The sequence below is a fragment of the Bos mutus genome, chromosome 16 (genome assembly GCF_027580195.1).
Source record: "Bos mutus isolate GX-2022 chromosome 16, NWIPB_WYAK_1.1, whole genome shotgun sequence".
Classification (NCBI taxonomy): Eukaryota; Metazoa; Chordata; class Mammalia; order Artiodactyla; family Bovidae; genus Bos; species Bos mutus.
In genome coordinates this window covers 42,777,745-42,790,606 of record NC_091632.1, presented here as the reverse complement: position 1 = coordinate 42,790,606, position 12,862 = coordinate 42,777,745, and the positions used below count along the sequence as shown (strand labels likewise).

General features: G+C 35.5%; 1 protein-coding gene across 9 annotated transcripts in view; it reads right to left on the bottom strand.

Annotated features, from left to right (window-relative positions):
- The window catches only part of KIF1B (kinesin family member 1B), a 151,316-nt gene that overhangs the window by 99,181 nt on the left and 39,273 nt on the right, over positions 1–12,862 (bottom strand). For 5 of the 9 annotated variants that reach the window (XM_070385216.1, XM_070385222.1, XM_070385218.1 and 2 more), the window contains exons 5-11: positions 10,913–10,978; positions 9,581–9,759; positions 8,895–9,006; positions 5,682–5,759; positions 4,891–4,956; positions 4,148–4,165; positions 55–130 (exon numbers count right to left, since the gene is read on the bottom strand). In XM_070385216.1, the coding sequence (XP_070241317.1) occupies positions 55–130; positions 4,148–4,165; positions 4,891–4,956; positions 5,682–5,759; positions 8,895–9,006; positions 9,581–9,759; positions 10,913–10,978 (595 nt within the window). The remainder of the gene's footprint in view (positions 1–54; positions 131–4,147; positions 4,166–4,890; positions 4,957–5,681; positions 5,760–8,894; positions 9,007–9,580; positions 9,760–10,912; positions 10,979–12,862) is intronic. The other 4 variants (XM_070385217.1, XM_070385221.1, XM_070385224.1 and 1 more) reach the window with 1 other exon arrangement.

The window sequence follows — 12,862 nt, the reverse complement described above, 5'->3', positions numbered from 1 at the left end:
TGGTAAACAGCTTCAAAAAGATGATTTCACACCTTTAAAAAGATGACTACATACCTAGATTTTCTCGAAGGAGCCAAGTAAGTACAGAATCTCTGTAGGGAATAAAATCAGTTTTCTTCTTCTTCTTACTCTATTAAACAGAAAGAAATGGCCTTAGCCTTTCTTAGCATTGTTAGAGAGGAATAATTCAGATGGAAGGCAAACCAGTCTAAAACTTCCAAGTAAATTAAATTACAGTGGGGTGCCATCACTGTTGAAATTTACCACTCACAGCTTCAGTTCTTCACAAAACCAAAAGCTCATTTAATAAATAATTATTTCTTATTATATTTCATTCTGAAAAATTTACAGTATTCACAACAGTTTGGAGAATACCCTAATGAACTACCATATATCCATCACGCAGCTCTGACCATTATCAATATTTCACCAATCACGTTTCAATTTCACTCAAAGTCTTTCCTACGTTTTTTTCTTTCTGAACCATTCTGGAGGAAACTACAGACCCTATGCCCTTTTATCCCTAAACATTTCAGCAGATAAGGACATTCTCTTACACAGCCACAGTTCAATGACCAAAGTCAGGAAATTTAACACCAATATAACACTACTATCTAATATCCTGTCATTTATAGCTTGTGTAGGGCCCTAAAGCAAATCCACATTTCACCTAAAAATACTTCAGGTATGTATCTCTAACAGAGAAAGACTTTATAAAAAAGAAAAAAGTAACTATAAGACCACTCTCACACTTAACAAAATTAACAATGATTTTTTTAATATCATCTAATAGCAAACCTCAAATAATAATTTTTACTTTTACAGAGGGGCAAATATGAATCTTGTGCATTCCAGGTTGGATGTGTAGGAGCAACTCATTTAATTAATAAATTTATCTAGTCAACCACCAAATCATCAAGGTGGTTACTGCATATCTCGTAACTCTTACATTGTAAAACATATTAGGTTTCTTTAAAAGGAAATTATGTCAAAAATATATCAGACCATTAGAATTAGGAGTCAAAGTGAAAAGGTCTAAGAAAGCGATGCAATTTGCTGATCAGGAGATTTAGAGAGACTGCAAGATAAACTTTCTATATTTATCAAAAGTTTCCTTATACTGCTCTCTCCATGGCCCATCTCATTATCACAGGATAAAGCAAAAGACACCAATGCAAAACCAGTGCTGAGATGAAGGAAATTACACCCTCTGAAAGTAAAACACAATGCAAATGCTTTGGCTACTACAATATCTGCTGGCTGACTACTGTGTGGTGATAATTAAAGAAGTTACTAAGGGGAAAGCCAGGTTTCACTGATAGGCATCTCCCCAGTAACAGGCAGTTTAATAATCTATTCCCAGCATAATCTGAGGTCATATTAAACTAAGGATGACCTCAGTTCAGTTCAGTCACTAAGTCGTGTCTGACTGTTTGTGACCCCATAGACTGCAGCACGCCAGGCTTCCCTGTCCATCACCAACTCCCGGAACTTGCTCAAACTCGTGTCCATTGAGTCAGTGATGCCATCCAACCATCTCATTCTCTGTCATTCCCTTCTCCTCCTGCCTTCAATCTTTCCCAGCATCAGGGTCTTTTCCAATGAGTCCATTCTTCACATCAGGTGCCCAAAGTACTAGAGCTTCAGCATCAGTCCCTCCAATGAACATTCAGGACTGATTTCCTTTAGGATTGTCTAGTTTGATATCCTTGCAGCCCAAGGGACTCTCAAGAGTCTTCTCCAACACCACAGTTCAAAAGCTTCAATTCTTTGGCACTCAGCTTTCTTTATAGTCCAACTCTCACATTCATACATGACTAGTGGGAAAAACATAGCTTTGACTAGATGGACCTTTGTCAGCAAAGCAACCTCTCTGCTTTTTAATATGCTTTCTAGGTTTGTCATAGCTTTTCTTCCAAGGAGCAAACATCTTTTAATTTCATGGCTGCAGTCACCATCTGCAGTGATTTTCGAGCCCAAGAAAATAAAGTCTGTCACTGTTTCCATTGTTTCCCCATTTATTTGCCATGAAGTGACGGGACCAGATGCCATGATCTTCATTTTTTGAATGTTTAGTTTTAAGCCAGCTTTTTCACTCTCCTCTTTCACTTTCATCAAGAGGCTCTTCAGTTCCTCTTCACTTTCTGCCACAAGGGTGGTACATCTGCATATCTGAGGTTATTGAGCATGATTTATTTCTTGCTAAATCCTGGGTATTCAGAAAGAGTACTAAGTAGCTGACTTCTGATTTGTTGAGAAGGAAAGGAAGTAGGCAAGTTGGTACTTGAATTCCATCTCATCAAACATGTCCCCTACATTTTGAGATGGCTGAATAGCATCACCGACTCAACAGACATGAACCTGAGCAAACTCCCAGAGATAGTGAAGGACAGGCAGAAGCCTGGCACGCTGCAGTCCATGGGGTCGCAAAGAGTCAGGCTAAGTCATCTTAGTGACTGAACAACATCTCATCCTGCTCCACCCACAGACACATTCACCTATGAGGACATCATTTCCCACAGCAGGTTGTATTCCTAAGTTACACAGACCTTTAAGGAGAATTAATCCTCTCAGTCATTCATAGCTGAGTGGGACTTTCATTCCACATGAAATCCTTGGGGCCTGAAACCTCAGTTTATCCTCTCCGTTCCCCACTGCATCTAAACACTTCACTTTGCCTATCTTTAGTATTGAAAATGCCGCAAGATTTAAAGTATGCCAATTATAATGACTGCCAACAGAACTGTAAAAATAAGTAAGCAGTGTCAGATTCTAAAATGTTCCATATTCATTTCTGTCAATTAGGCTAAACTAAGAAGGAGTAGCTAAACGAAGAAGTATAAATAGAACTTCAATCTTTTCCATTTAAAAATATCCCAGAACTTTAGCCATTTCTTCTCTGCTTGCTCTCATACAAATGAATGTCCTTCCTGTTCTCACATCCACAATTTTTTTTAAAAACTAAGTGTTTTAGCTGCTACATAACAAGCTTTACTTAGATCACTAACCTCACTAAAAAATATTATTTAAGTATGGATGGAAATAATCCTGTTTCTCTTCCCAGTGAAAATAACAATACATCTTAATTCACCAAAAATCATGCTTGTTATATAAAAATTAACATTTATTTCTGATCTGTTACAGTTTATGACACAGACACAGAGTACTAAACTGGGTTTTATAAAACATATTATAAAAGATCATTTGCAAAATTTTGTGACATAGATCAGTGAGGGAAATCATGGAAAAAATACTTTGTAAACTTTTCCTCTGGTTGATACAGATGTAAACAGATGAGCAAATGGACAGGACAAGTTAGAATAATCACTAAATTTTAAGTTTTCATTGTTCTAGGACCTAGATTAGATATTAGAAGAATATCTACACATGCATTATATCAAATAGCAGAGAGATGTTTTAGTCTCAGGCAGCTCTGTCCAATGAACAGAACAAAACAAAAAGCAAAAACCCAGAAAATCAGAACTTTTAAAAATATTTTTATAGAACTAGAGAACATGCAAATCTATATTTTTAAAAGTATTTCAAAGCAGACACTGCCTCTCTCCCCCACGATACGCTTGTGATTCAGATCAAACTATTAAGTGCCCTATTATTTATGCAAAAGAGTATTAATAAATTTTAGAATATCTGTGTAAAAATATAAGGAAAAGGAAAATCTACTGTATCTGGATTAATAAGAATACAAACAATGTTTTCTGGAAACATTTAATGGTTAAAAACAGTTAGAAATTTAATTTTATCTTAGAGCTTTCAATTTATGTATAACCAAAGAATAAGAAAAAAATTTAATAATTTAAATAATCCATGACTTTTCATGGTAGAAAACCTATATGGCAGTAACCTATATGCCTCCTAAGAGCAATAAAATAAATTTTTTATGGGCACCATTCTAAAACATAGCTGGCTTCTTGAAATGATAGCTACATTTTTCTTAAACCTTTGTATTGGTGTGCTATCTCATGATTCACAGTCACCCTAAATAGCAATTCTAAATTCCAGAGCTAGAAAACAAATATAATGCTTCTTCAAGTTTCCATTCCTACTTATGCCTCCAAGCATCCTGCTGAGGATTTAAAATCAACAACTGATTATACAGCTAGATCATTTCTACCAAGCCCCACCATACCTTGCTGGTGCAGTTATCCTACGGGGAAAAGCATTTAAAAGAGAATGAGAACACACAATAAGCCTCCAAACAGAAAATATTTTAAGTCATTAAAAAAATTTTTTTAAGTCATAAATTGAATATCACTTCTCAGAGACAAGCAAGAAAACATTTAATCCTTTTTAGAGATTCAAATGAGGTACTAAACTAGAGCATAAAATAACCAGCACTTCCTTAGCTTCTAACCTAAATAACGAAGCCCCTTATACAAAAATTGTTTCAACTATTTTTGTATAAGGGGTTTTGTTTTAATTCTAAGAAATAAGAAAAAATAAAACTACTTTAAAATATAGTTTATTGGCCCACAAATCAACAACATTTGCCAAGGCAAATTGCTCAAAATACTCCAAAATGTACAGTATCCTGTTTAGAAAAGATTACATAGAAAATAATATGCAATAAAATACTTGCTCTTACAAGAGCTACAAAATAAGGCTCAGTCAAACCTTAAGTCTTTGCAAAGACCTAGTTTAATTCTAGCCTTTACAGATCTACATTTACTTTCATTTGCCTTAATCGCTTTTATTTTCAGTACAAAGTCAAAGTGTGCCATACCTACTATCTTATCTGAAAAGCTCTAAAAAGAGAAAGACATGATATAAAAGGAAAAAAGAGAATACCCTTTAAGAGCAATCATAAAATATTAGTCAAATACATTTGCTGAGTAGACAAACTTTCCCTTACAATGAAGAGTTAACACTTACCACCTCTGCCAAGGCTGAAATGACTTTACCCAGAGTTGTAAGAGATTTATTAATATTTGCTCCTTCCTGAAATCAATATCAAACATAAAAGAATTATGATAAAGAATTCTACTACTGCCACATCATACATGATAACATAAAATACAACTAGCCATATGCTAGCATTATTTTTTTATTTATGACCACAAGTTCTAAAAACCTTCTTTAACCCTCAATTTTTTTTCCTTTCACCTTGTTGACAGGCCAAGACCACATGCCTAACTCACAGTCCTAATTATCATCACGATGTCTGTGCTCGAAAAACTCACAGATGCACCTTCTTTCCACAACTCACTGACGTGCAATTTCTCCTCTTGTTAAGCAAATCTCTAGAAAAGACCATGCTTGTTCTCATATCTGGATTTGTGTACCGTTCTCTAATTATTGTCCCTTACTTCTGTCTAACCAAATTCTAACCATTCCTCAAAATACAATTCAATTTTCATCCTGACTATGAAGTCCTCCTTAACTATTATCATGTAACATATCTCGCACTGAAGTTATAAGTCAGAAGTCAGAAAATTTCTTCTGTCAATGGTTTTGTGGGCCACGCGGCCTCTGCTGCAACTTCTCAACCTATCACTGTAGCACAAAGGCAGCCACAGACAATACATGAACAGACGCAGCTGTGTCCCAAGAAAATTTTATCTATGAAAACAGGCAGTGGGCTGATTTATCCTGTTGGCCATAGCTTGCTAACCTGTGTCATAGAGCATTTATTGACTAGGCTATTTACTTGGTAAAATAAATACCTTTAATCGAGTCCCTTTGGCACCAGTTGAATCAGCTCGTTCACTTCCTGCTAGATCCACCAAGCTAATTTTACTGACCTGGTAAAGAACATTGAGGCAATTAAAAAATAAGCAAGGGAGAAGCAGAAAACATTTAGAGGCAAGAAATTAAAAGATTAAGGCATAGAGAACACCAAAAAGATTAATTAGGCCTCATATGTGGCACAGGAAGACAAATATACAGCAGTCAATTTAAGCAGCATGCAAAACAAGTTCACAGCAATTATCTTGGTTTAAAAGAATTTCAGAATAAACATATCTTAAAATGCTATTTCATAAAAATACATAAAACTCATTAACCCATTAAGTGACATATTAAAAATGAAGCTTTAGCAACTGAAATTCTCACACTGTTGATGGGAATGCAAAATGATATGATCTCTTTGAAAGCAGTTTGGCAGAGTCTTAAGAATCTGAACAAAAACTGACCGTAAGACTCAACCATTCTACGAGTTATTTACCATGAAAAACAAAAAACAAGCACACACACAAAGACTTTCATGTACACAAGTGTTTATGGCATCTTCATTTGTAATGATAAAAAACTGGAAACAATTTAATGCCCATTAACAGATGAATTAATGAGCAAACTGTGAGATATCTACACAATGGAATACTAATCAGTCATGGAAATGAGTGAACTATTGATACATACAACAACACGGATGAATCGCAAAACCATTATGCTAAGTTGAAAGAAGCCAGGCTGAAAATAATACATACCATATGATTCTGTTTATATAAAACTCTGGAAAATGTAAACTAATCTATAGTGACAAAAAGCCAATCAGAGATGGCCTGAGGATGAGGGTGGAAGAGATTACAAAGGAGCATGAGACAACTCTTTAGGATAACAGAAATCCTCATTATCTGAACTGTGGTACCAGTTTTGCAGGTGTACAGTAGCCCCCTTCTTATATTTCATTTCCCTTCCCATGGTTTCAGTTATCCATGGTCAACTATGTGAAAGTCGCTTAGTCGTGTCCGACTCTTTGCTACCCCATGGATTATATACTCCATGGAATTCTCCAGATCAGAACACTGGAGTGGGTAGGGTAGCCTTTCCCTTCTTCAGGGGATCTTCCCAACCCAGGGATTGAACCCAGGTCCTCCTTATTGCAGGCAGATTCTTTACCAGATGAGCCACAAGGGAAGCCCAAGAATACTCGAGTAGGTAGCCTATCGCTTCTCTAGTAGATCTTTGGTAAGTATTAAATGGAAAATTCCCAAAACAAACAATTCATAGGTTTTCAGTTGTGTGTAATTTTAAGTAGCATGAAGAAATCTCACTCCATCCCCGTCCATGCCCAGGATGCAATCACCCCTTTATCCAGCATGTCCCACTAATCAGTACCTTAGTAGCCATCTCAGCTACCAGATTAGCTCTTGGGGTATCACAGTTCTGGTGTTCAAATGACCCTTATTTTAATAATGGTCCCAAAACACAAAAGCAGTAATACTTATAATCCAGGTATGTCAAAAAGAAGCCTGTGACATATAAATACAGAGCTTCTCTTAAGTGTACACTGAGGTTGCTACTATCTACGGTAGCAATGAATCTTCTATTCATGAATTTGTGAAGAGGGAAAAAGAAATTCCTGTTAGTTTTCACTGCTGAACTTCAGGCTGCAAAAGTTATGCCCACAGTGTGTGATAACTGCTTCGTTAAGAGGGAAAAGGCACTAAGCTTGTACAAAAAGATATTTTGAGAGTCAGAGAGACAAACATTTATATATCAATATCACAGTATATTGTTATAATTGTCCTATTTTTATTATTGCTGTTGTTAATCTCTTAATGTCCCTAATTTATAAATTAAACTTTATCACAGGTATACATATATGAGAAAAAAAACAATATATATAAGGGTTTTGATACTATCTGTAGTTGCTGGCATCCACTGAGGGTCATGGAAAGTATCCCCTGCAGATGGGGGGAGGAGGAGTTTACTATATACATATTTGATCCAGTTTTATACTCCAAATATGTATGGTTTATTATACTTCAATAATACCTCAATAAAGTTGTTTTTTAAAAAATGCTTTGGGAAAGTATCCAAAATGGATTATCAAGGAAGTTATGGTTATGGGGTTAATATCATTATTGTTGTAGAGATGACATCATGGAAGAAAAGAAAAAATGCTTTCACACAGGATGTTCCTTGGTGCCATTCAGACAATACTACTAAATTACGTTAATACAGAACCTCTGGCTAAGCAGTGTTAAGCTATTTGATTACTTATATGAAGAGTATATTAAAAAAAATTAATCTTCAGCTAAAAACAAACAAGTCATCAAGTAAAAGGTGATTTTAGTTTTTAATGATATTGGCATCACAAAGTTCTCAGGCAAGATCTTTCACAAGAGCCAGTATAATAATTAACTTCAGATTTAAAAATCCAGCTGCATGCTACTTAGGAAAGTAGGCAGAATAGAAGTCAACATAAGTTTATTAGTAATGCCAATAAAATTAACATTTATTAAATGGCTATGCTGTGTCAGGCATTAGATACATGCACTTAACCTATATTAATATTTACTCCTCCTTACCAATCCTATGAAGTTAGAGAAACTGAGGCGCAAAGACTTTAAGTGACTTGCCCAACATAACACTGCTAAAAAATGGAAGAGCCAAGATCTAAAGCAAGCAATTTAATTCCAATCTACTATATTCAGCCAACCACTGTAGAATATGAGAAATTAACAAGCACAGGCATTTGAAGAACACCAAAAATGCTGTGTAGTTATTTTTATCCCCCAAAATTAAACACATCTTGTTTGCTTAAACAGTTTAATTCCACAGTAATATTATCAGAGCTCAAAAAAGTAAAATACATATGCTAAAGATGTTAGTAAGGTAATTGAGAGGTTCCAATCAAGAAACAAAGGAAGGATTTTCTTCCCTTCAGAACTGCTTAACCCTCTTGAATGGAGTAGTTTTTGAGACTCAAGTGTCTTGGTTTGTTTCTTATTTTCTACCTTGCAATTTCACTTAAAAACCCACACTCAGAACTGGTATAGAGTGGAATATAAATGACAAGCATAAAGTATAAGATACCCTCCATTAAGTAAAAGGGCACTTTCTTCCCTTCCACAAAATCCAAAGGTAGCAAGAGAGGCTTACGGAAACCTCCATTCCACACAACTCAAGCCCAGACACTGATGTTCTCCTACCTTCTCAGTGGAAAGGTTGGTCTCAGTATCATGTTTCTTCTGGGTGAAGACAATGGTAAACACAGCGTGGGAACGGCTACTTGTTTCATTCATGTTGGTAGCTGCCACTGTCCTAAAAAATATAAAGGTGATCACATGATAATAGAATCCTTAGATGAATGTTAAAATGACAGCAGCCTCCAAATTATAAGCATAACAATCACAAGCAACAGCTTTAAACTTCTTCATATTATAAGACGGCCATTTCCACAAAACTGCTCTGAATACTTTGTGATCCTATCAAGCTACCTCCAACTTCAAAGGCACCCCATCAGAATCATTTTTCATACTCCAGCTCTATCTTTAGAAAGCACCAAGGCATCTGATTTTTATTGTTAATTAAGTGCTCAATTATTCCAGAATCAATTACTACCATAGGCATGTGATGACCAACATTTTACCATGACTTGATCAAAACCTAACAGCAGAACTTAACCAAAGTTCTGATTTGGATCAGTAGCGTGCTGTCTGGATAAGAACACCAAATATGCTGAGACCACTGTTTTTCCAGCACAGCCAAAGGATCAGAGCACTCCACGGTAAAAGCAACTTCCACAGCTATAAATGTGGTTTCAAACCCTTAACCAGGAACTAAGGGACTCAAAATGTACCAAAAACCTCGATCATGAGTCTGTTTCCTCCCATACCTGGCTTTGTTCCCAGCGTCCATGAGGTCAGCAATGTCTGTGTAGGAAGTGACTGCCAACTTTGACAGGTCCTCCACATAAGGGCCAAGAAGGGGATGTTCACGCACACGCAGATGACCCTTGTTTTTGGGATTCAGCAAGTCTCGTACTCTTTCACAGTAAATTTCCATGTAGCTCACCTAAGAATATGTTATTAAAGTGATTTAGAGGACTTGGAAAAAGAAATCCTATACATTAAAAAGTTTAAATCTTTTTATTTTTGCATCTTTTATTAAAAGCTCTACAATTTGAGATCAACAGCCTTTACAGTGTGAAATGCCATAGTTCCAGTCCCTTTCATTCTCTTACCAGTAGCACAGATATAACTGAGTACTGGTGGTAAAGGATCTTCCCAACTCAGGGATTGAACCTATGTCTCTTGCATCTCCTGCACTGGCAGGCGGATTCTTTACTACTAGTATCACTTGCAAAGCCCTTTTAGTAATCAATTATTAGGGCTTCCCGGGTGGCTCAGTGGTAAAGAATCCGCCTGCCGATGCAGGAGATGCAGGTTTGATCCCTGGGTTGGGAAGATCCCCTGGAGAAGGAAATGGCAACCCACTCCAATATTCTTGCCTGGGAGATCCCAGGAACAGAGGAGACTGGTAGGCTACATATAGTCCATGGGGTCACAAAAGAGTCAGACACAACTTAGTGACTAAACAACAACAAATCAGTTATTCACGGGGCTTTTTTTCTAATGTATGATGTTGTCAATAACTGAGGATTAAAATTACTCCAAAAGCTTGAAAATAAGATTTCTAGTAGTATTAAAACTTAGTCAAAAAGATACCCTGGAAAGAAAATTTCCAGCCAAAAGAAATCTAAGTGACAAAGCACTGAGGTAGAAATGTTCCTGGTGTGTTCCAGAAACGGCTGAAGCAGAGTGAACAAGGGAGAGATAACAGGAGAGGGGGTAGGGGTCCCACCAATGTAAAGAAAAACAAAATATCAACCAGGGATCCACCCTATGCTCCAAAAAGGCCTGTGAACTCTGCATAATATGAAAGAAAATGGCATCCTCTTCTACTACCTATAAGTTTGAAAATTTCAATCATATTGTCATGCTCCCTTCCCTTTGAGTTTAAACTATACCATAAGCCACAGACTTTTGAACAAAGATTTATTTGCAACATTCTTCATATTAACCATAACTTTAGAAATAGCCTCAAAGTACAGAAGTGGGGAAATAGTTAAGTGATCTATAGCTCTGTCATAATTTGGAACTATTTAAAAGTAGCATTTGAGGGAATGGAGCACCAAGGACTGTTTTTAACCCACAGCTGTACGCACCTCTACAGAGTAAGACATTTCTTCGTTACAGTTGTCATTGATTTTCTCAAAAAGCTCTTCACATAACTATAGGAGCAGAACGAAAGGCATAAGTCAGAACTTACCCATGAGTGCTAAAGGAATTAGCAAGATTTTTTTTTCTCTTTTTCAAAATGTTAATGGCATCAACATCAAGGGTAAATGCTTTGAATGAAATAAAAGGAAAGTTTGGAATACATTCCTCTCAGCTAATCTCTATTTTCCCTCAACAATATCACCTCAACGTTCCCTTAGAAAGAAAGCCACATTTAGGTGAAGAGAACTGTCTGTTCTATTGTTATGTCATTGATTTCACTTCATGGGAATGTAACTCTTCATATCATACTAGAATTAACTGTGACTCTACCATGAGTATTATAACTGTAGAAGTAAAACTACTATTAAACTAATTTCCACACTTATTTATCATGATATATAAATTTTATTATATATTATCAGTTACTATATATATTGTAAATTTATACATACACACATACAGGTATAGGGAAAACACACACTATTTGAAGGAAGTAAATGAAGGTATTTTCAAGAAGAGTTTTGACTCTATAATTTCTCCCCTTTACCTCTGCCTTAAGATTCCAACCCCTCTTATGAGAGGCCAATCCATTACACAGTGACATTTCTGGTGGAATACATTAATTTTTCTAGATCAGGAAAATTATAAAATTTTAATCTCCCTATCCTTTAATTTACTTAAAATATGTGATGCTTTAAATAAGAATAATTAATAAAAATCCACTGAATTTTCATTTGCTATATGCTTCATATTAAAGCAGTCACATACCTTTGAAAAATGAGCTATATGTTCATGATTCTCTAGAAGTTCAAATAGAACTTAAAATGTATTACAAGTGTCAGTTTCTAGAACTTAACAATCTTTTTAAAAATTCATGCTTTGGCATTAAAATATTCCAAAATTTTATCAGGAAAAGAGATGCATATGTAACCATGCAAGAATTACATTAACAAACAAACAAAAGAGAAGGAGAAACTAAGTGTGGTAATGGGATAAAATAAATGACTCATGTTACTTGCTATAATCTACGAACGATTATTTTACTGCTGAAAAAGTTATTACATAGAAGTAAAAGCAAAGACTCCAGAACTACCCTGCCTCCTCGTGGATCCTAGATCTGCCATGTACAGGTGACATGCTCTCTCCGTGCCTCAGTTCCCTCATCTGTAAATGAGGGAAACAAGGGCACCGACCTCTCAAGGGTCACATGAAGAGGACCAGATGAGCTAAGAATCGTAAAGAATTTAGACCTGTGCCTGGCACGTGATGAGTGCTCATAATGTTTTCTCTAACTAGTATTATAATTATTACCATTACTATACATAAAGAACAATTTCCAAACATATGTCTTAATTCAGACATATACTTTTTACAGAAAAAAGTATGCTAGTATTTTCAATTTTTTCTGAAAATGTCCTAATCTTTTTTAATAATTTCAATTATATAGCTGAATTTAAAAGTATAAATCCAATAAATCCTTTCAAAAAAGTAGCTATTTCTCCTTATGTATTTTATTTTTGGAATACAGCAATGGCCACGCTAGGCCTACAGTAAAAGGACATATTAAAATTAATTCAAAATATCACTAATAAAAGCAAACCATATTCCTGTTATTAGCAAAAGAAGTTCCTTCTAAATATACCTATGTAACAACTTTTCTCAGTTCCCAAACAAAATACAAAATCAAGACTAACTGCTCTTTAAAAAAATATCAGACTGTTCAAAGTTTAAGTGATAGAATTAATTTAATAACATAAAAGAGAAGGCAATCAAAAAACAAAAAGAGTCATATTCCTAAGAAGTGATCTGGGTGCTCATAATGTTAAGAAACATGAACTGGGGAAAAATATCAGACCAACAACACTCACTAAGTGTTCCTAGGATTCGGAAAAGAA